Source organism: Macaca mulatta, chromosome 12 (genome assembly GCF_049350105.2).
Source record: "Macaca mulatta isolate MMU2019108-1 chromosome 12, T2T-MMU8v2.0, whole genome shotgun sequence".
Lineage (NCBI taxonomy): Eukaryota > Metazoa > Chordata > Mammalia > Primates > Cercopithecidae > Macaca > Macaca mulatta.
Window position 1 is genome coordinate 10021794 of NC_133417.1, and position 24401 is coordinate 10046194.

The 24401-nt window shown below is 44.5% G+C and overlaps 1 protein-coding gene and 1 pseudogene across 2 annotated transcripts in view; one reads left to right on the top strand and one right to left on the bottom strand.

The window, feature by feature from the left end:
- Positions 1 to 9435, top strand: part of ERCC3 (ERCC excision repair 3, TFIIH core complex helicase subunit) — a 36925-nt gene extending 27490 nt beyond the window's left edge. Inside the window, exons 14-16 of one of the 2 annotated variants that reach the window (XR_013401775.1) lie at positions 5239 to 5357; positions 7285 to 7437; positions 8980 to 9435. Coding sequence is in view for 1 of the 2 variants with exons in the window: in NM_001266408.2 (NP_001253337.1) it covers positions 5239 to 5357; positions 7285 to 7437; positions 8980 to 9111 (404 nt within the window). In the remaining variant the exon portion in view is untranslated. 2 annotated transcript variants of the gene reach the window in all.
- Positions 9436 to 10115: 680 nt separating this feature from the next.
- The window catches only part of LOC714061 (WW domain-binding protein 11-like), a 28466-nt pseudogene continuing 14180 nt past the window's right edge, over positions 10116 to 24401 (bottom strand).

A 24401-nucleotide genomic window follows, 5' to 3' on the forward strand; every position in this document is an offset into this window, starting at 1 on the left:
AATGAAAAAAAAGAGTGGGGCAGGGGGTCACTATTCTCACATCAGATAAAACAGACTTTAAACCAACCACATTAAAAAAGGACAAAAAGGTCATTACACGATGATAAATGGTTCAGTTCAACAAGAAGACTTAACTGTCCTGAATATATATGCACCCAACATTGGAGCACCCAGATTCATAAAACAAGTACTTCTAGAGCTAGGAAAAGGCTTAGACAGCCACGCAATAGTGGTAGGAGATTTTGACACCCCACTGACAGCATTAGACAGATTATAGAGGCAGAAAACTGACAAATTCTGGACTTGAACAATTGGATCTAATAGGCACCTACATAATACTCTACCCAACAACCCCAGAATATATATTCTCATCTGTCCCCAGAATATACTCTTAAGATTGATCACATGGGCCGGGTGCAGTGGCTCACACCTGTAATCCCAGCACTTTGGGAGGCTGAGGCCGGCAGATTGCCTGAGCTCAGGAGTTTGCAACCAGCCTGGGCAGCACGGTGAAACTCCATCTCTACTAAAATACAAAAATTAGCCAGGTGTGGCAGCGTGCGCCTGTAGTCCCAGCTACTCAGGAGGCTGAGGCAGGAGAACTGGCTTGAAGCCGGGAGGCAGAGGTTGCAGTGAACTGACATCATGCCACTGCACTCCAGCCTGGGCAACAGAGCAAGACTCTGTCACAATTTAAAAACAAACAAACAAAAAAAAAGGGTGATCATATGTTTGGCCACAAAGCAATGTGAGACTTTAGGCTCGACTTTATTAAAGTCTCAATAAATTCAAAAAAGTCAAAATCATACCAAGCATATTCTTGGATCACAGTGGAATAAAAGTAGAAATCAGTACCAGGAGGAACTCTCAAAACCACACAATTGGCCAGGCACAGTGGTGCATGCCTGTAATCCCAGCACTTTGGGAGGCCAAAGTGGGAGGATGATTTGAACTCAGGAGTTCAAGACCATTCTGGGCAACACAGAGAGACCCCATCTCTAAAAAGAAAAAAGAAAAAAGAAAAAAAAAAAACCCACACAATTACATGGAAACTAAACAACTTGCTCCTGAATGACTTTTGGATAAACAAATTAAGGCAGGAATCAAAAATTATTTGAAACAAATGAAAACAGATACAACATACCAAATATCTGGGGTACAGCAAAGGTAATGTTAGGAAAGTTTATAGCAATGAACACCTACATCGAGAAGATAGAAAGATCTCAAATTAATTTGACATTTCACCTGAGGGAACTAGAAAAATTTAAAAAAAGCTAACCCCCCAAACTAGCCGAAGAAAAGAAATAACTAAAATCAGAGCAGAACTAAATCAAATTCAGACCCAAAAACAATACAAAGGGTCAGTGAAACAAAAAGCTGATTCTTTGAAAAGATAAATAAGGCCAGGTGCAGCAACTCACGCCTGTAATCCCAGCACTTTGGGAGACTGAGGCGAGTAGATCACCTGAGGTCAGGAGTTCCAGACCAGCCTGACCAACATGGTGAAACCTCGTCTCTACTGAAAATACAAAACTAGCTGGGTTTGGTGGTGTGTGCCTGTAATCCCAGCCACGTGGGAGGCTGAGGCAGGAGAATTGCTTAAACCCAGGAAGTAGAGGTTGCAGTGATCTGAGATGGTGCCACTGCACTCCAGCCTGGGCAACAGAGTGAGACTCCACCTCAAAAAAAAAAAAAAAATCTACCAACTAAAAAAGTCCTGAACCAGATGTATGCAGTTCTACTGAAACTATTCAAAAAAATTGAAGGACTTCTCCCTAACTCATACTATGAAACCAGTATCATCCTGGTACCAAAATCTGGCAAAGACACAATGAACAAATAAAACTACAGGCCAGTATTCCTGATGAACATAGGTGCAAAAATCTGTAACAAAATGCTGACAAAGCAAATCCAGTGGCATATCAGAAAGTTAATTCACCACAAATAGGCTTTATTTCTGGAATGCAAGGTTGGTTCAACATGTGGAAATCAATAAATGTGATTCACCACATACATAAACAATTGAAAAGCATATAATCATCCTAATAGACACAGGAAAAGGTGGTTTTTTTGGGGGGTTTTTTGTTTTGTTTTGTTTTGTTTTTTTTTGAGGCGGAGTCTCGCTCTTGTTGCCCAGGCTGGAGTGGTGCAATGGTGCAATCTTGGCTCACTGCAACCTCCACCTCCCAGATTGAAACTATTCTCCTGCCTCAGCCTTCCAAGTAGCTGGGACTACAGGCATGCACCACCATGCCCAGCTAGTTTTGTATTTTTAGTAGAGACAGGGTTTTGCGATGTTGGCAGTGCTGGTTTAGAAGGCCTGACCTCAGGTGATCCACCCACCTCAGCCTCCCAAAGTGCTGGGATTAAAGGCATGAGCCACCGTGCCTGGCCTAGAAAAAGCTTTTGATAAAATTCAACATTCCTTCATGATAAAAACCCTCAACAAATGGCATTGAAGGAACATATCTCACAATAATAAAAGCCATCTATGACAAACTTACAGCCAACATCATACTAAACAAACAAAAGCTGGAAGCTTTCCCTTTAAGAACTGGAACAAGACAGCCGAGCACTGTGGGAGGCCGAGGCGGGTGGATCACGAGGTCATGAGATCGAGACCATCCTGGCTAACATGGTGAAACCCCATCCCTACTAAAAATACAAAGAATTAGCTGGGCATGGTGGTGGGTGCCTGTAGTCCCAGCTACTCGGGAGGCTGAGGCAGGAGAATGGCGTGAACCCGGGAGGCAGAGCTTGCAGTGAGCCAAGATCACGCCACTGCACTCCAGTCTGGGCGATAGAGCGAGACTCCGTCCCCCCAAAAAAAAAGAACTGGAACAAGACAGAGCCCGCCCTCACCATTCCTATTCAACATAGTACTAAAAATTCTACCCAGACCACTCTAGCAAGATAAAGAAATAAAAGGCATCCAGATAGGAAAAAAGGAAGTTAAATTATCTGTCTTCCTAATGAGATGATTCTATACCTAGAAAACCCTAAAGACTCCACCAAAAGGCTCCTAGACCTGATAGGCAACTGAGTAAGGTTTTAGAATTCAAAATCAGTGTACAAAAATCAGTAGCATTTCTATACACCAGTAACATTCAAGCTGAGAGCTAAATCAAGAACACAATCCAATTTATAATAGCTGTAAAAACAAAAGACAAAACCTAGGAATAACTACAGAACACTCCTGAAATAACTCATAGGTGACAGAAACAAATGGAAAAACATTCTATGCTCGAGGATTGGAAGAAACAATGTCATTAAAATTGCCAAGCTGCCCAATACAATCTACAGATTCAACACTATTCTATCAAATTGCCAACATCATTTTTCACAGAATTAGAAAAAAACTTATAAAATTCATTTGGAACCACAAAAGCACCTGAATAGCCAAAGCAAGCCTAAGCAAAAGGAACAAAGCCAAAGGCCTCACAGTATCCAGCTTCAAACTATGCTACAGGGCTTGCAGTAACCAAAACAGCATGGTCCTGGTACAGAACAGACACATAGACCAATGGAACAGAATAGAGAGCCCAGAAATAATGTCATGTACTTGCAGCCAACTAAGTATAAGGAGTACCCTCCCCACTGCATATTTTTGCCAATTCAACAAACTTGGCAAAAATATGCAGTGGGGAAGGTACTCCTTATTCAATAAATGGTGCTGGGGAAACTGACTAACTGTATGCAAAAGGATGAAACTGGACCCCTGCCTATCCCCACATATAAAAATCAACTCATAATGGATTAAAGACGTAAATGTAAGACCTCAAACTATAAGGATCCTCGAAGAAAACCTGGGAAATACCATGTTCACAAAGTTGTGCAACTATCACCACAATTCATGTTTAGAATATTCTCATGAGCTCCCAAAAGAAACCCTCATCCATGTACAGCCACTCCTAATTTCCTCTTGTTCCCTACCCCCAGCCCTAGGCAGCCCCTAATCTACTTTCATGTCTGTAGGCCTTTTCTGGACATTTCATGTAAATGGAATCAAACCATTTGGGGCCTTCTGTGACTGGTTTCTTTTCACTTAGCATAATGTTTTCTTTTTTTTTCCTTCCTTCCTTTCTTTCTTTCTTTCTTTTTTTTTTTGAGATGGAATCTCGCTCTGTTGCCCAGGCTGGAGTACTTGGCTCACTGCAACCACTGCCTCACAGGTTCAAGGGATTCTCCTGCCTCAGCCTCCCACGTAGCTGGAATTATAGGCATGAGCCACCATGCCTGGCTGATTTTTGTATTTTTAGTAGAGACAGTTTCACCATGTTGGCCAGGCTGGTCTCAAACTCCTGATCTCGAGTGATCCACGCCCACCTCAGCCTCCCAACGTGCTAGGATTACACGTCTGAGCCACCACACCCGGCAGCATAATGTTTTCAAAAAATTATCCATATTGTAGCATCTGTCAGTATTTCATTCTTTTTTATTGCTAAATAATATTCGATTCCATGGACATACCACATTTTATTTATCCACACATCTGTTGATGGACTTTTGCACTGTTTCCACTTTTTGGCTCTTAGAAGAATTCTGCTGTGAAATTCATGTACAAATGTTTGTGTGGATCTAGTTTCATTTCTCTTGGATTTATGCCTGGAAGTGGAATTGCCAGGTCACGTGGTTATAACATTGTGTTTAACATTTTGATGAACTGCCAGACTGTTTTCCAAAGCAGCTGCATCATTTGCGTTCTCGGCAGCAATGCATGAGGGTCCTAGTTTTTCCACATCCTTGACAACAGTGGCCGTTATCTGCTTTTTTGATTCTAGCCACCCTCGTAGGGGTGAGGTGATAATCTCGTTTTGGTTTTGAGTTGCATTTCCGTGGTGATTGATGGTGTGGAGCATCTTTTCCTGTGCTTATTGGCTATTGTTATATTGTTTTTGGAGAAATAATCTGTTCATATTCTTTGCCCATTTTATAATTAATTTGTTTTGTTGAGTTTCAATAGCTTTCTATATAACCTAGATACAAATCCCTTATCAGATACATGCTTTCCACATATTTTTTTGTTCTGTGGATTGTTTTTTCACTTTCTTGATGGTGTCCTTGGAAGCATAAAAGACTTCTAAATTTTGATGCAATCCCATGCCAAGTTCAGGTGGTAACCCCAAGTGCGGGGCTTTTCCACTGCAGTGCTTGCTTTTGAACCTGGGACCCTGAGCTCTTGGCATTCTAATGGCTAATGTTGTCTTCTTTCTTTCCTTTTCTCATTTTTTCCCGCAGGGATGGTTGCAGAGGAGTACAATGCCTTTTTCTACTCACTGGTATCCCAGGACACACAGGAAATGGCTTACTCAACCAAGCGGCAGAGATTCTTGGTAGATCAAGGTTATAGCTTCAAGGTACATATCCATTTGGCCTCTGGTTAGACTAGGACCGAGGCCTTCTTGGTACCCTGGCCTCCAGGAGAAGTGAGGACCACTGTCAGCAGGCAGGCACCAAGCATTCGGGGATTAGAGGCCTTGCCTCAAACTCCCTTTATCTCTGCATGAATCACTGAGGGCAGCTGTTGGCGGGAAGCGTGCCGTCCTGGCAGGACTGAGGTGCCACGGCACTATGGCCAGCACTGTGTGAGTCTGAGCCACGGCACTATGGCCAGCACTGTGTGAGTCTGAGCCACGGCACTATGGCCAGCACTGTGTGAGTCTGAGCCACGGCACTATGGCCAGCACTGTGTGAGTCTGAGCCACGGCACTATGGCCAGCACTGTGTGAGTCTGAGCCCCGCAGGGTTGCTTTCTCAGGGATGCCAATCCAGGTAGCTAGGAGAGCCCTTCCTTTCATCAGCTGGTAAGCTCCAGGCCTTAGTGTGCCTCAGTTTGCCTCCCAGACACCAGAGCCATCCCTGTACTACGAATCAGGTATTTTAATAATTGGGAAATTCTAAAGCTTTGGCTGACTTTCATTGGCTGAGGCATTTGCTTTCTTTCCTGTTACACAAATATTATTTTTATGTCAGTATTTGGTGTCCAGAAGGGCTTTATATTTTGGGGATAGATGGAGGGTTCTAGAAGTAGGGGAATTAAATTACCCCTATGGTCCACTAAAAGGACATCCCTAGAACATCAGACTCCCAGGTTCTTGATTGCAAAAGACTGCAATCCAGGCTGCCTTTTAGATACATTTTTAATGTGTCTCTTTATGCGTTGGTGAGAATTCCCATTATTGGCCTTAGGAGGACGGGGTTGTCTCGCCTCCCCTCTTTTAGCTAGAGGCAGGGACACTTTTCAGACCTCATGCTGGCCTAAAGGACAAGATGCTCGGGTTTTGAGCCCAGTTTTTTGGAGGATTTGCATTGTGACCGTTTTATCCATCCCTGAAAATCCCTGCTGGTAATAGCATTCCTACCTCCTGATTCCTGCCGAGCTGTGAGGGTCAGAGGAGCACCAAGTCAGAAGGAGCTGCTCTGAATTCTTTGAAAGGTGACCTCGACAAAAAGGCACAATACCGTACCTTAGTAGTTTGTGTTGGTTGGAGCTGTGTCTTCGGTGCTGCCTGTTGAGGAGCAGTCGTTGGAGTTCCCCGAGTCATGACCTGGAGGGGTTGGGCCCTGGGCAGACGTGCACATCGTCTATACTCTGGATCCCTGCCCAGAAGGACTCAGATCCTTACTTCTAGGAATTTTCCTTTAATTAACGTTATGAGAATTGGAGGGAAGGAGAGTTCCCTTTACAGAATCAACCCAGTTTTCTGCGGGGATAGGGAGCCCTTGTAGTAAGTTATCCCCAGAGAAATGAAACCCAGTCTCCACCGTGCTGTTCTTACTGTTTCAGAGAAGTCCTGTCAATATCTTCCTGATATCCTATCGTTTTCATTTTCACGTGCTCATTCCTGCTGGAAGCCCCAGTTGCTGGGCACAGCAGATGCCAGGGACCTTCTTAAAGGGCCACAGCATGTGCCTTCCAGTCTCTTGTCCGTTCCTCCTTTGCCTGCTCCAAGATGTGAAGGCTGCCCGAAGGAGCCTTTTACACTCACTAAGACTCTTCCTGTTCATCTTCCATACATGATCATTTAGATGCTACGTGTTGGGGGCACATTTCTCTGAAATTCCTATGTCCCTCTGGTCTTGAGATCATTAGTCAAGCTCCGTGTTAAAAGCGGCTCCTGATGCTGGTCTCTGGAATTCTAGGGAGAAGCTCTCCATTGTTGGCCACCACGGTGGCTGGGCCTGGGGAGGGAGGTGAACAGAGCAGGTGGACCCAGGAGAAGGCAGAGGAGGATTGGGGAGAGAGAGCAGAAGGGAGCATGTCTGCTGGCTTGGGCTTTGCAGGTGATCACGAAGCTTGCTGGCATGGAGGAGGAAGACTTGGCGTTTTCGACAAAAGAAGAGCAGCAGCAGCTCTTACAGAAGGTCCTGGCAGCCACTGACCTGGATGCCGAGGAGGAGGTGGTGGCTGGGGAGTTTGGCTCCAGATCCAGCCAGGTGAGTAAATGGGTGAGGAAGGTCCAGGTGTCAGTGCTCCCACAGGGCAGCGTTTGTAGACACAGACACAGACATGTAGTCTGTGGGCCCCTGGATGGGCCCATGGGATTTCTTTGGAAATGGAAAACACGGAAGAGATGAATAGAAACAACCCCTGTTGCCCTTTTGGTGTGTGCCCCTGGTCCTGTTGCATACAGCTGACCGCGCAGTGGCTGTGACTGGTCTCCTGCTTTACTCACACGAGTATTCGTTAGATCTTGATGTTGAAGCCCAGGATGGCAAGCAGGTGACCCCAGCTCACCTTGGTGGCGACTGGAGGGAGCGTGATAGGCCAGGGCATGTAGTTCCCCACCCAGGGCTGCCATTCCTGGTCGTGGGCACACAGTTCTCCTCTGGGTCCTCCTCAGTGGTAAAGCTGAGCCCTCTAGCCCCTAAGACAGCTCTGAGGTCAACTCTTGTGGTAGCTTCAATACTTAACTTTGAAAAATGTAGAGTTCTGTGAAAATACTCAACCTTTCATTTATTCTACAAATCTGCCTGCTCTAGAACAAGCAAATATATGGTCTAATTAGTGAGAGCATTATGGAGAATTATCAGGCTCCAAGGGGAGAAGCGCACTTCAGTCAGGTGCGTTTGAAATTCAGTTGCCATTAGAGCCGGAAGGTGAGCAACTGCTGGACCGAGGAAGCAGCTGTCCCTGCGGAGGGGCCGTCCTCCCTTGAGCCTAAGGCTTTTCTCCCCGACTAGGGAGCTCTCTCCATGGGAACCCAGGAGCGTGCTCTCACTGCTCTCACTGGTTGTGAGGAGGTGCCTGGTTCTTTCTCCTCACAGGATAGAAATGTCAGGATGGATATGGTTATCCCCATTTTACAGGTGAGGTCATTGAGGTGAGGTGCAGACACTAATTCCTTGCCCCAGGGTTACTCAGGGACAGGTGCAGCCAAGAGTCAAGCCCAGAGCTTTCTGTCCTTCCACTTGATTCAAAGCCTCATGGTGGTGTCTCAGGAGATTTTAAGGGACTTCTGCCCTAACTGTTAAAAAATTCTGTTCAGAACAGGCACAGTGGCTCATGTCTGTAATCCCAGCACTTTGGGAGGCCGAGGCGGGAGGATCAGTTGAGTCCAGGAGTTTGAGACCAACATGGTCAACATATGGAGACCCTGTTTCTCTCTTAAAAAAAAATTGTTCAGAAGCTGTTGTTAAGTGAGGCAGTGTGCCTTATGGTTAAGAACAGTCTGAAGCCCGGCTACCTGGGTTCAAGCCCCATCTCCTTAAGAGCGGTGTGATCTTGGCGAGGTTACTTAATCTCTCTGTGTCTCAGTTTCCTCTTCTTTAAGGTGTGTATTATAATAGTTTTGAGGATTAGAGGAGATAATGCATGTCAAATGCTTAGAACAATGCCTGAGACACAGTAAGCGATCTGTAAACATTATTTAAAATGATGTATTAAATTTATGTACGTCTTATAAAATTTGCTGTGATCATAAATATTATAAAAGGAGTGTCTTTTCTCCTGGAGACTAACATGGGCTGTCCCGGCAGGCATCTCGGCGCTTTGGCACCATGAGCTCTATGTCCGGGGCCGACGACACTGTGTACATGGAGTACCACTCATCACGGAGCAAGGCGCCCAGCAAACATGTGCACCCTCTCTTCAAGCGCTTCAGGAAATGATGCTGAGGCGGGGTGCTTCGTTCAAGACCGGCACTTGGCACCCTCGTTGGAAAGGGATTTTCAGCGTAACGTTTTCCTTCGACCTCCTTGACCTTCCCTCCAGCGTTGGCCAAACTGTGCTGAGGAAACTGCCTCAAGGGCTTGGCTCTGCCTTCATGGGTCATCTAGGGTTTATTGTCTCCTCTTGCCTTTATCATCTAGGAGGAGACAATATTTTTTCAAACTTTTTGGGGAGTGGGGTCATTTCTGTATATAAAAAATTTTAATATTTAAGGTGTATTTATCTTACTGTTCTGAATAAACAGAATGGACCATTGAACCACTCTTCATTGTACAAGTATTTTTATGCTTCGTCCTGGGCATGGGTTATGTCTGGATGACCAGCCTCCATCAAGGCCCCTACTTTGTAGCCAGCACAGATGAGTAAGATGGAGCCCCTCCCCAGGGAGCTACCAGGGAGATGTACCTTGAGATAGAAGCAGCGTCAGCAGGAAATACCTGGGGAACGGGGAGGGTGATCCAGCTGGAGGAAAGAGCCTGGGCAGTTGACTGTGGTCCCTGTGCACAGCTTAGCCTGGTGGATTCAGACTGGGGCTGCAACCGCACAGCTTCCTGCTGTTGTGGTCGTTACAGCTGTTCCTGCAACCTTGTCCAAGGTAGACACCTACATCATGAAGGCCTTCCAGATTGGCTCCTGGTGGCTCATCTTCTCTGAAAGAGTGACTTCTTGTTTCTCCCTCAAAGTACGTTTTTAGATATTGCTGAGGGGCTAGATTCCTCTTCTAATAGCAGTTTAGTGCCCTTGGGTGTTTTAATTGCTACTTTGTTTTTAATGGCTTTGGGCTTTTGTCTTCTGTTCCTGGTATGAAAGCAAAGGTGTTGAGGAAAAGACAGTCCAGGCAGGATTGCTCCTTGAAAGGTAGACACCCATGAGGCATATCTGCCTTGCAGAAAGACTTGTGATTCTGAGGAGGAGGCTCACTCCCTCGAACAGGAATCAGCGCTCACACTTGGGGAGGGAGTGTTGAAACCCTGGCTACATAAGGCTTCCGAGTGGAGTCCCTGCCCATCCCCACAGCTCGGCAGCAGCTTCCTGTACTCAGCTCCAGCACAGCTGGGCTGCTGTCTGTGATGCAGCCACAGACTGTCTGAGGAGAAGAAAGTATTAGGTTGGTGCAAAGGTAACTGCGGCTTTTGCCATTACTTTTTTTTTTTTTTTTTTGAGACAGAGTCTCGCTTTGTTGCCCAGGCTGGAGTGCAGTGGTGCGATTTTGGCTCACTGCAACCTCTGCCTCCCAGGTTCAAGCGATTCTCCTGCCTCAGCCTCCCAAGCAGCTGGGACCACAGGCACCCGCCACCATACCCGGCTTTTTGTGTTTTTAGTAGAGACAGCATTTCACCATATTGGCCAGGCTGGTCTCAAACTCCTGACCTTGTGATCCGCCTGCCTCGGACTCCCAAAATGCTGGGATTACAGGCGTGAGCCACTGCATCCGGCCACCATTACTTTTAATGGCAGAAACAGAATTACCTTTGCACCAACCTAATACCTCTTTCATCAGGGGGCTTTGAAGCAAGAGCCACCCGCCCCACATTCTGCCTCTCTGAGCTGACCTTTTGGTGACAAACACTCTCATAGTCTAGTCAGCAGCTGGTGCTGCCAGGCATCTAGCCACTCTTATCAGGGCAAACCCCAGGAACCAGTACCAGGGCCCTCACTAGGAGGAGAGGGCCTGAGCAGCCCCGTCTGAGGTGCACGCTTGAGCCCACAGACTCGCCTGTCATGTAACCCTGATGGGTTGGCACTCAAATGTTCAAACTTGGCTGTAACCATTACTCTTTTCAGTCTCGCCTCCTGTCATACCTTTACACTTGAGATCCTCAATACTGAGCACTTCCTGTATTTTCACATTTCTGGCCCCCGTTTTCTTCTCTATTGACAATGTTGAATTTTACCTGAACCCTGTGGTCCTAGGAAACAGACACATTTAAAGGAGTCCCTTGTCCTTGGTGTTCTGGAAAGTAGTTTACTGCAGAGAACCATCCTTCCCAGTATGACTCATGAATGCTGCCCTTGAAGACCCCAGTCGAGGCCAGACACAGGCCTTCCAAATTCCCATTCTTTGCCTCATAAATTAGCTAAACTGCTTGTCCCCAGTGATCAATGGGAACAAAATGCTTGTGAACCAGACTTTGGTTTAGATTCTCTTCTACCCCCGGACCCCTGAACTTTGGCTCACCCTCCCTTCCACCCCTGGAGAGAATAGACTGGACTCAGGGTAAGTCACTGATTGGATCTACTGTCCCACCATGCCACTCTCCTTCATCCCACTTCGTTTACTTACTTTCCCTCCCTATAAAAGAAAACCCCTTTGCCTAACCCTGAGACAAACAGATCTTATGTTCAGTGCATTCTCCCTGCTGCAGTAGTACGCCCCTCCCCACCACTTTGCAACCATCCTTTCAAATAGTCTCCCTTTACCAAGTCCAGATTTTTTCTTCTTATTTTTCTTGACATTGTCTGTTCTGTGAACTTAAGCTCCAGATTTTTTATTTGACGTCATGTAACAAGTTTTTATCTAAATGTCCAAATGTCATTGGTAATACACAAAAATACAATTCATTTTTATATATCAGTTTTTATATATCGTTTCTCAGTCATGCAGTCATGCTAAACTCAGTTCTAGGAAATTTTTCTGTAAATTTCTAGAATAATTCAGCTAAAATCAGTGAAGATACAGAAGACTTGAACAATACTATTAACCAACTTGACCTAATTGACGTTTACAGAATATTCTGCCGAGTAACAGCAGTGTAAGCATTCTTTTCAAATACACACATCACTTGCCAAGATAGAATCCATGTCAGGTCCTACAAGTCCTAATATATTGGAAAGTATTTAAGCCATACAAGCCGTAATCTGTGCCCACAGTGCGATTAAGTTAAAAATCAATAGAAAAAGAGTGGGAAACCCTCAAATATTTGGAAAAGGTAGTGGTTAATTTTAGGTGTCAGCTGAGTTAAGGGATGACCGCTCACTGGTTAAGCATTTTTGGGTGTGTCTGTAGGGGTGTTTCCAGGAACGAGGAGCATTTGAAGCTGTAGATTGAGTAAAGCAGATCCACCCCCACCAACGTGGGTGGGCCTCATATATCCATCAAGGGACCACCAGATAGAGCAAAAGGGTGGAGGAAGGGTGAATACAAACTGCAGAATACAATATTGATATATTAAAAAATGCAATTGGCCGGGCGTGGTGGCTCACCACGCCTGTAATCCCAGCACTTTGAGAGGCCGAGGCAGGTAGATCACCTAAGGTCAGGAGTTTGAGACCAGCTTGGCCAACGTGGTGAAACCTCATCTCTACTAAAAATACAAAAAAAATCGCTGGGTGTGGTGGTGAGCCCCTGTAATCCCAGCTACTCAGGAGGCTAATGTGGAAGAATCTCTTGAACCCAGGAGGTGGAGGTTGCAGTAAACTGAGATTGCACTACTGCACTCCAGCCTGGGCGACAAGAGCAAAACTCCGTCTCAAAAAAAAAAAAAAAAGAAATCTATTTGTATACTCAGCGATAAACATTTGGAAGTTGAAACAAAAAATACTATTTCCAATAGCATAAAAAATATGCAATGCTTAGGGATTATCTTATGAAATACGTCAATTCTGCCTGTATTAGCCTATTAATGTAATCTTTTTTTGAAACAGGGTCTCACTCTGTCACGCAGGCCAGAGTTCAGTGGCACAATCAAAGCTCACTTCAGCTTTGGCCTCCTGGGCTCAAGCGAGTCTCCTGCCTCAGCACCCCAGTCCAACCCAGTAGCTGGGACTACAGGCATGTGCCATCATACCCAGCTAATTTTTTAAAAAAATTTTTTGTAGAGACAGAGTCTTACTACGTTGCACAGCATGGTCTTGAACTCCTGGGCTCAAGTGATCCTCCTGCCTTGGCTTCCCAAAGTGCTGGGATTACAAACATGAGCCACAGCACCTGGCCAGTTTAACAAATTTTAAATCAAATCCTTAACCAGATTTGTCATGAAAACTTACAGACTAATGGTAAAATAAATGTCAAAGAATAAAGAAATAAAAATATCAAAGAGAATTTATAAGGACAGTGCAGTAGGCACAGAAAAATATACCAGTGGAATGGAATACAGAGCCTAGAAAAATATTATTGAGAACTTGATCTGTGATAGCAGTAGCATTATATAAGTTTGTATACACACACCTACACATCCTCCTTCAGCTATATCCATTCCAACAGTATCTTTCTATTTACCCCCAGGAGTTCACACTAAAATTTCTACACAGGGTTTGTTTATTTATTTTGAGATGGAGTTTCGCTCTTGTTGCCCAGGCTGGAGTGCAATGGTGTAATCTCGGCTCACTGCAACCTCTGCCTCCCGGGTTCAAGTGATTCTCCTGCCTCAGCCTCCTGAGTAGCTGGGATTACAGGTGCCCACCACCACGACCAGCTAATTTTTTGTACTTTGAGTAGAGGTGGGGGTTTCACTGTGTTGGCCAGGCTGATCTCGAACTCCTGAGCTCAAGTGATCCACCCGCCTTGGCCTCCCAAAGTGCTGGGATTACAGACGTGAGCCACTGTGTCCAGCCCACAGGGTTTATTTTATCCTGTATTTTATGTTCACAACTTCCGTCTTTGACAATGAGAAAACTGACTCCCATTTTACACAATATATTAAATATTTTCTTACTTGCTCCCTTGCAGAATGTACGAAAGTCATTTCAGACCTGTTAATTTATGCCTCTGTGAAAATTAGATTTTAATTTTAATTCGAGTTCTGATTAGATGACTCTAATTTTCATTTAACTCTAATTTTAATTCGAGTTAATTGTTTGTTAGGGACGTTTGGGTTTGTAACCTGAGGGCACAGGGTCTTAATCTTGTGTTGCTTGTGTTTTTCCCCAACCGTCCTTCAGTGTGGTTATGTCATTCATTTCATGATCAGTTTCATTCATTTGGCAGCTTTTTGTATCAAACTTTCATTTATATAAGATTGTCCTTATCCTTGTTGATTATTTATTTATTTATTTGAGACGGAGTCTTGCTCTCTCACCAGGCTGGCGTGTAGTGGTGCAATCTCAGCTCACTGCAACCTCCGACTCCCAGGTTCAAGCAATTCTCCTACCTCAGCTTCCCAAGTAGAAGGGATTACAGGCATGCACCACCATGCCCAGCTAATTTTTGTATTTTTAGTAGAGACGGGAATTCACCACGTTGGCCAGGCTGGTCTCTATCTCCTGACCTCGTGATCCTCCCGCCTCGGCCTCCCAAAGTGCTGGGATTACAGGTGTGAGCCACCGCGCCAGGCCGATTTTATTTATTTTTCTGTTTTGAGCATGTAAAACACTAACATGATTCCAAAGTCTAGACTACACAAAAAGTTGTATTTAGGAAAGTGCCTTTCTCTTATCCCTGTTTCCTTTGTGTTTTTCATCCCTTTCTTGACATTCCCTGTAGGTATCTAATTTCAGTTTCTGGTTTATCTTGCCTGTGTTTCTTTTTAGCTGAAATGAGCAGATATATGCGTATTTTCTTATTTTTCCTTCTTTCTTATTTTTTCTTCTTTCTTACACAATAGATATTATACTGTAGATAATCTTTTGCACTTTGTCTTTCTTTTTTTTTTTTTTTTTTTTGTTGAGACAGAGTCTTGCTTTGTCGCCCAGCCTGGAGTGCAGTGGCCGGATCTCAGCTCACTGCAAGCTCCGCCTCCCGGGTTCACGCCATTCTCCTGCCTCAGCCTCCTGAGTAGCTGGGACTACAGGCGCCCGCCACCTCGCCCGGCTAGGTTTTTGTATTTTTTAGTAGAGACGGGGTTTCACCGTGTTAGCCAGGATGGTCTCCATCTCCTGACCTTGTGATCCGCCCGTCTCGGCCTCCCAAAGTGCTGGGATTACAGGCTTGAGCCACCGCGCCCGGCCCACTTTGTCTTTCTTTAACTTAATAAATTCTGGAAATTGTATCAATTCATTGAGGTCTTCCTCATTCTTTACAACCTCATAGTAGTCCATTGTGCGAATGTACCATAGTTCATTTAAGCACTGTTAGATGTGTGGCATTTAAGTTGTTTAAATTATTCTGCAATTGCAAACAATGCTTCAATAATAAACCTTGTGCAAATGGGTTTTCTTATTGTTGGAAGTATATCTTCAGGGTGAATTCCTAAAAGTAGGATTGCTGATTCAAAGGTAAATGCAGGGACAGGCTCAGTGGCTCATGCCTATAATCCCAGCACTTTGGGAGACCGAGGCAGGAGGATCACTTGAGGTCAGGAGTTCCAAACCAGCCTGGCCAACATGGTGAAACCCCATCTCTACTAAAAATACAAAACTTAGCCAAGCACATGCCTGTAGTCCCAGCTACTTGGGAGGCTGAGGCAGGAGAATCCCTTGAGCCCAGGAGGCAGAGGTTGCAGTGAGCCAAGATCTTGCCATTGCACTCCATCCTGGACAACAGAGACTCCAGCTTAAAACAAAATAAAACAAACAAATAAACAAAAAAAAACCCCAGCAGTCCAGATGTAGTGCCTCACGCCTCAGCACTTGGGAGGCCGAGGCAGGTGGATCACCTGAGATCAGGAGTTCGAGACCAGCCTGGCCAACATAGTGAAACCCCGTCTCTACTAAAAATACAAAAAATTAGCCAGGCATGGTGGCGGGTGCCTGTAATCCCAGCTACTCAGGAGGCTGAGGCAGGAGAATCACTTGAACCTGGGAGGCAGAGGTTGCAGTGAGCTGAGATCATGCCACTGCACTCCAGCCTGGGCAACAAGAACAAAACTCCGTCTCAAAACAAAAAAACAAAATAAACAAAACAAAAATGGTGAATGCATATGTAGCTTTTTTTTTTCTTGGTGTAGAACATTTATTTATTTTTCACATGAATCAAAGTTTAGTTCAGTGGGAAATAATTTTAATCAAAGAATTGTACATTTTCTTCCCACATATCCTGCTTTGTATTAGGAAATTACATTGTGATCTATTTCACTCTAAGTAAAATATTACAAAATACTTACAGGAAAATATTAAAAATAACTGAAACACAAAAGGCAAGATGAAGTAAACTGGTTTTTCAGAAATCTCTACTCCAATGCCCATAGCACACAAGAAGAGAGTCAAAACAATTAAGTAACTAAGATCCCCAGATCACAAATGTCCAAAGAACTGGAGAAGGGAAAGAAACGGTGAAAATGGTGGTGTGAAAGGGAATGGATCTTAGCAGCATGGCTTCAACAACCGATCTATTCTGAATGAAATACCCTCTTTTCTGTGCAGTGAATTCTGAACAAGGCTGCATTTTAGGATATTCCTTGAACTGAAATTAGAAAACACCCTGACAATGGAAGCAGCTCTTTCATCTAAGTTTAATAGGAGCCTCTTTCTCCATGGGCCACTGTTGTGAACAGAAGCCTGTTCGGGCATCAGAAGCTGTCACAGTAGCCCTTGCATCTCTTTCATGAAAGCCTCTTAGACATCATCCTTAGTTTGTACTGAGACAGGAACCGAAGGACCAGATTTGGGTGCTGTTTTGGAAAGAGGCACAGCGGAATCATCCTCTCACTTCCTTTTTTTTTTTTTTTTTTTTTTGAGACAAAGTCTCACTCTGTTGCCCAGGCTGCAGTGCAGTGTTGCAATCTTGGCTCACTGCAACCTCCACCTTCTGGGTTCAAGCCATTCTCCTGCCTCAGCCTCCTGAGTAGCTGGGATTACAGGTGTGCATCACCATGCCTGGCTAATTTTTGTACTTTTAGTAGAGACGGGGTTTTGCCATGTTGGCCAGGTTGATCTCAAACTCCTGACCTCAAGTGATCCCCCCACCTTGGCCTCCCAAAGTGTTGAGATTCCAGGCATGAGCCACCACACCTGGCCCCTCTGACTTTCTCTGGAGGGCAGCAGTAGCCCCTTTATTCTCCCGACGTACTCTCAGTGCAGTGGGCACAAATTGAGTAATCTCTGCCTTGGGATTAGTGATCTGTGGCTTGACACTGATGGCTGCTGTGGCTTCTTCTCAATGGTGGCTGCACTCATATCATCTGTCTTGGGCCACTGAATCAAGTTGGGTGGAGCACTTGAAACCCCAGGGTTTGGCCAGGGAGCTGGTGGGAAAAGCCCAGAGGGGGCAGGTCCAAGCCGAGGCACCAAAGGTGGGCGCATCATGCCAGGACGAGGTGGAGGAACACCCAGAGGTGCGGGGGGAGGTACTTTTGGTGGGAGTCCCCTAGGAGGGGGACCAGGAGGCAGACCTGGAGGTGGACCTGGGGGAGGGCCAGAGGGTTGGGCTAGTGTTGGTCCTGGAGGTAAAAGCTGGGTAAAGGCCCTCGGAATCCTGGCATTCCAGGTGATCTCAGGAATGGAGGAGGTGGCCCAGGAGGCCGTAATGGTGGAGCAGGTGGTGTCCAAGAGATGGTGGTCCTGGCATGGGATGTATTTGTATCTGAGACGGAGGAACAGACTGGGGCGGAGCCTGCCGCTGTGAAGAAGCAGTGGATGTGCCATCAGAGTGAGATTCTTCTTTATGCTGTTCTCGTGATTGTTTTTCTGATTCAGAGTTATCAGAATCATCTCCGTCATCGTCCACTGAAAATTCCTCTACTTCTGGTCCCTCCTCAGGAATTTCTTGACCTGCCATAGGAAGCATCATGGCTTGAAGAAGAGTTAACTCCTTCACGTTCTTCTTTTTCTTGATTTTCCAGGCATATCTGCGAACTGTATACTCAGACCTGAGTTCTTTTCTTCATTGCTGTCTCTCTCACCATCATCACGGTGCACAATTCATCCCCCCACTTTCTCCATCTGATCTGTTGGTGTCACCATCATCAGTATTGTTACCATGCTTATGTTGGTCCTTGTCCTCAGAAGGGCCATCATCTTCACTGGTGCTAGAAACAGCATCATCATGACCTTGCCGGGCAAGTTCAGGACTATATAACACGTCTTCTTCATCTCACCTACGAGGGGGAAGATCCAGGGCAAACCCACTTTACGGCTATACATGTGCACGACTTGAGGAGGAGGAGGTGGGCTGGGGGAGGGCCAGGCGGCTTTCTGCCAAGGGGCAAACGTGGAACGTTATGCCCAAGAAGAGGAAGGATAGAAACTGCCCGAGTTGGACCCAGGATATGGAGGTCCACAGGCTGCAGTTCTCTTAAGGATGGAGAGTGGCTGGGACCAGGGAGTGGAATGTCCTGGATCGAAATGTTGGAAGGAGCATGCGGCGTATCTTTCAAAGGAACGCTCTCCACTTCTACATGCTGAGCATTCTCGACGGCATCAACATGTTGGCTAAGTTGAGCCCTCTTCTGTTCATACTCTACTTCTAGCTTTCTCAAGTCCTTGCAAATACCTGGATTTTCTTTTTCATAGAGTTGTAAAATATGTTCAAAGGTTTCACACAGTTTTTTAAGCTTGTTTTTCAGTACTTGCTCATTTAATTGTGGCTGTTGCAGCCGGTTCAACTCCATTTCATCCAATTTATCCATGCCCCAGATAATCCGTTTGGGATCCTTCATTTTAAAAACCGCAGCTCTGGCCGGGCACGGTGGCTCACGCCTATAATCCCAGCACTTTGGGAGGCCAAAGTGGGCAGATCACCTGAGGTCAGGAGTTCGAGACCAGGATGGCCAACATGGTGAAACCTCATCTCTACTAAAAATACAAAAATTAACCAGGTGTGGTGGTGCATGCCTGTAATCCCAGCTACTGGAGGTGGAGGTTGCAGTGAGCCACTGCACTCCAGCCTGGGTGACAAGAGCAAAAAACTCCATCTCAAAATTACCAAAACCAAACCAAACAACAACAACAACAACAAGCACTGCAGCTCGAACCATCATGTGCTGTTTTTTGTTCTTTAATTTTCTTCTGGGATTCCTTTTGGACTCGGTCTGTGGGGTTCATACATTTTCCACTCTTGGTGGATGATGTAGGTCTCCATCCTATGTGGGCAATTTGTATGGTTTACTGTTCATTTTTAAAAAAAAGAAAGAAAAGAAAGAAAGAAGGAAAGAAAGAAGGAAAGAAAGAAAGGAAAGAAGGAAGGAAGGGAAGGAAGGAAGGAAGAAAGAAGGAAGGAAGGAAGGAAAGAAAGAAAGAGAAAGCAAGCAAGCAAGCAAGCGAGAGAGAGAGAAAGAAAGAAAGAAAGAAAGAAAGAAAGAAAGAAAGAAAGAAAGAAAGAAAGAAAGAAAAGAAAGAAAAGACAGACTTCTGCTATGCTCCCAGGACTGCAAGAAGTGGGAGGTGGCGACTCCTGGCCTTGAACTTTCACTTTGTTTTTTTTTTTTTTTTTGAGACGGAGTCTCGCTCTGTCGCCCAGGCTGGAGCGCAGTGACCAGATCTCGGCTCACTGCAAGCTCCGCCTCCCGGGTTTTACGCCATTCTCCTGCCTCAGCCTCCCGAGTAGCTGGGACTACAGGCGCCCGCCACCTCGCCCGGCTAGTCTTTTGTATTTCTTAGTAGAGACGGGGTTTCACCGTGTTAGCCAGGATGGTCTTGATCTCCTGACCTCATGATCCGCCCGTCTCGGCCTCCCAAAGTGCTGGGATTACAGGCTTGAGCCACCGCGCCCGGCCAATTTAATTTAATTTTAATGCCGGGAAGTCCCAATCATCCCTCCTCAAGTCCGCCACACCAACCCTACACAATTCCAAACCCCCGCCCCCACCCCAATGCTTAGAGGGCTCAAAAAGGATCTTCTATGTATAATCTGATAAGATATCAGGATGGCAACTTTCAAATACAGTAAAAAGTGTTTTCTTATTTGCTGTTGATGGGTTCAGTACAACCTACTTTCTGAAGTGTAATTTAATTTTTCTTTTATCCACCCTTACTGCCATCTGCTTTTATCCTCACACCTCACCCAGAGTTTGTTCGATGGGCACAGGTAGCAAAACCCTCATCTCTAAAAATGAAAAACAAAATATAAGTAAATAAAAATGTTTAAAAGTAAACCTTTATTCATTTATGTGTTTATTTTGAGACAGGGTCTCACTCTGTCACCAAGACTGGAGTGCAGTGGCGCTATCACAGCTCACTGCAGCCTCCACCTCCTGGGCTCAGGCGATCCTCCCACAGCAGCCTCCCACATAGCTTGAACCACAGATGTGTGCCACCATGCCTGGCTAATTATTTTTATATATATATTTTTTGTAGAGACAAGTTCTCATCACGTTGCCCAGGCTGATCTCGAACTCCTGGGCTCAAGAGATCCACCTGCCTCAGCCTCCCAGAGTGCTGAGTACTACAGGTGTGAGCCACAGTACCCAGCCTCTCCATTGGCTTTCAGGGGTAATATATATTGTAAATATTTTCTCCCAGTGTGCTGGCTGTCTTTTTACTTTGCTTATGGTGATATTTGCTCTGCCGAAAACCCTTGTTTTTTGTTTTAATTTAATCAGTTTTATCAATGTTTTTAGTGCATTTAGTGAATCTGGATTTTGAGTCATAATTAGAATGTCTTTTCCTATATGAATTTCCCTCTTAAAGAGAAATTCACCTCGTTTTCTCCTAATACGTGTGGGGATGTATTTTCCATTTAGATCCCTGATCATCTGGAGTTTATTTTTCAATAGCTGTGATGAAGTGGAGCTCAATTTCATCTTTTCCCCCAAATGGCAAACCAATTGTCCCAGCATCATTTATTTGAAAGTGCATTTTTGCCCTAGTGATTTGAGTTGCTACCTTTATCATACACTAAAGTTCCACATGTATTTTAAATTATTTCTGGTTTTTCTGCGACAGACTTGGCAAACTATAATAGGCTTGCGTACCTGTTCAAGTGCTAGTACTACATTGTTTTAATTATAGAGGTTTTATAGTATGCTCCAGCGTCTGATTGGGCTAGTCACCTTCATTGCTTTTCCTTTTTAGTGATTTCCTGGCTATTCTTAAATTACATGTTTATTTTTCCACGTGAAGTTTAGTATCAACTTGTCTAGTTCCATTTTTTCAAAAAGCTTGTTGGTGTTTTTTATTGGGATTACATTAAAGTTATAAGTTAACTTAGGGAGACCTGACGTTTTTGTTACGTTGAGTCATTCTAAGAACAACAAATGTCTTTCAATTTGTTCAAGAACACTTTCATGTTTTTAAGGTTTTCTTCATGTGGACTGTGTACATTTCCTATTAGTACTTATTCCTAAATACTTTATCTTCTTTGTCGCCATATAAATGGCATTTTCTGTGCCGTTATATACTCTAACTGGTTATCATTTGTGTATATGAAGGCTATCAAGTTCTATATGATAATTTTACCTTATTAAATTGTTAGTTTTATTGATATTCTAGGGTTTTGTTTTGTAAGTACACTCATATCCTCTGCTAGATATAGTTTTACTTTTTCAAATCTCATGCATCTTACTGATTCTTCTTGTCTAATTGCATAGAGCTTATATCTCTAGTGTAATGTTGATTAGTAGTGGAGATGGTGGGAGAATTCATCTTGTTCTCGATCTTAGTGGAAAGTTTCTGGGGCTTCCCCATTAAAGCGTTGGTGGCTTTTTCACTAAAAGTGTATGTGTGGGGGTGGGAATGTGTGTGTATGAAAGCGCACATATGTGTATTTACATGTTAATAAAGGATAGGTCAAGTGCGGTGGCTCATGCCTGTAATACCAGCACTTTTGGAGGTCATGGTGGAAAGATCGCTTGACGCCAGAATTTTAAGAGTAGCCTGGGCCACATAGCGAGACCCTGTCTCTACAAAAACATTAAAAATAAAATTACTGAGTGTGGTGGTGTGTGTCTGTAGTCCCATTTACTCGAGAGGCCTAAGTGGGAGGATTGCTTAAACCCAGGATCTGGAGATTTCGGTGAGCTATGCTGACAGCACTGCACTCCAGCCTCGGCAACGGAGTGAGACCCTGTCTCTAAAAATATTCTAATATAACTTCCTATTTTCTTGAGGGTTTTATTTTTATTTTTATTTTTTTGAGACAGTCTCACTCTGTCACCCAGGCTGGAGTGCAGTGGTGCCATCTTGGCTCACTACAACCTCCGCCTCCCAGGTTCGAGCTCTTCTCCTGCCTCAGCCTCCAGAGTAGCTGGGACCACAGGTGCGCTCCACCACACCTGACTAATTTTTATATTTTTAGTAGAGACTGGGTTTCGCCATGTTGGCCAGGCTGGTTTTGACCTCCTGACCTCAAGTGATCCACCCGCCTTGGCCTCTCAAAGTGCTGGGATTACAGGCATGAGCCACCATTCCCAGCCATTTCTTGAGTTTTAAAATTTTATTTTCTTTTTCATTTTCTTGAGACAAGATCTCACTCTGTCACCCAGGCTAGAGTGATTGACACAGTCATGGCTCACTGCAGCCTCCACCTCCTGAGTAGCTGGGACTATAGGTGCACACCTTCTGTAGTCCTGGCTAATTTTTATTTTTTATTTATATATTTTTTTTTAGTAGAGAGGGGGTGTGGCTCACACCTGTAACACCAGGATTTTGGGAGGCTGAGGCAGGTGGATCACTTGAGTCCAGTAGGTCCAGACCAGCCTGGGCAACATGGTGAAACCCTCTCTCTACTAAAAAACAAAAAATTACACACTCTTGAGTTTTTTTAAACGGGAGTAGGTAAGGAATTTGAAAAGGCTTTTTAAAAGCATCTGTGGAAATAAACATAAGATCTTTCTCCTTAGATCTGTAAATACAGTGTGTTAGTTCACTTATTAATATTTAGTCAAGTCAGTGTGTATTCCAGGAATAAATCCCACTTCATTACGTTGTATCATTTTCATAGTATGGTGGTGTATTCTGTTAAGTAGTGTTTTATTTAGAACTTTTGCATCAATATTCATAAGTGGTATCTATAGATTTCTTTTTTTGCTGTTTTTGTCAAGTTTAGGTGTTAATGCTATACTTATTTTATAAAAACAGTTCAGAAATGTTCCTTCATTCCCAGTGATCTGGAAAAACTTGGGAAGTACTGTAACTGCCTGGTCTTTGAAGGTTTGGCAGAATAAACTTGTGAAACCAAGAGGGTTTCTTTCTTTTTTTTTTTTTTAATGTGGAAGTACCTTGATAATTATCTCTGTTTCTTCCAAGTCAATTAGTCTGTTTAAACTGTCTCTAAATGGGGTCATTCTGTTTTAATACATTCTATTTCCCTTAAGGTTATCCACCTCATATAGATTGTCAGTATTTTTCACAGAGGTCTGAAAAGTAGTCCCTTAGGTTTTGAAAAATATCTTCTGTTTCTTTTTTTTTTTTTTTTTTTTGAGACGGAGTCTCGCTCTGTCGCCCAGGCTGGAGTGCAGTGGCCGAATCTCAGCTCACTGCAAGCTCTGCCTCCCGGGTTTACGCCATTCTCCTGCCTCAGCCTCCCGAGTAGCTGGGACTACAGGCGCCGCCACCTCGCCCGGCTAGTTTTTTGTAGTTTTAGTAGAGACGGGGTTTCACTGTGTTCGCCAGGATGGTCTCGATCTCCTGACTTCGTGATCCACCCGTCTCGGCCTCCCAAAGTGCTGGGATTACAGGCTTGAGCCACTGCGCCCGGCCGAAAAATATCTTCTGTTTCAATGGTTATTTCCCCATTTGATATTTCTTATTTTGTGCATTTGTACTTTTTCTTGAGTAAATATAGGTCGTAATTTGTCTATTTTGTTATTTTCCCCCCAAATTATAGGTTTTAATTGGATCTATTATTTTAAAATTCTTTATCTCATTAATTTCTGCTTTCATTATTTATTATTAATGTTGAACATGATGATGATGATGATGATTTTTTGAGACAAGGTCTCACTCTATCACCCAGGCTGGAGTGTAGTGGCACAGTCTCGGCTCACTGCAGCCTCAATCTCCCGGGCTCAAGCAATCCTCCTACCTCAGCCTCTGAAGTAGCTGGGACTACAGGCATGCACCACCATGCAAACTAACACCAGCTAGTTTTTTTGTATTTTTTGTAGAGACACCCTGTTGCCCAGGCTGGTCTCAAACTCCTGAGCTCGAACAATCCACCTGCCTTGGTCTCTCAAAGTGCTGGTTTTCAGGCATGAGCCACCATGCCTGGCCTACTATGATTACTTACATGGTTCTATTAATATCTTACTACCTTTGTGATATGGTTTGGCTTTGTGTCCCCTTCCAGATCTCATATTGAGCTGTAGTTGCCATAATCTCCATATGTTGTGTGAGGGATCTGGTGGGAGGTAATTGAATCATGGTGGTGGTTACCTCCATGTTGTCCTTGTCATTGTGAGTGAGTTCTCGCAAGATATGATGGTGTTAAAAGGGGCTTCCCCGCCTTCACTCTACACTTCTCCTTCCTGCTGCCATG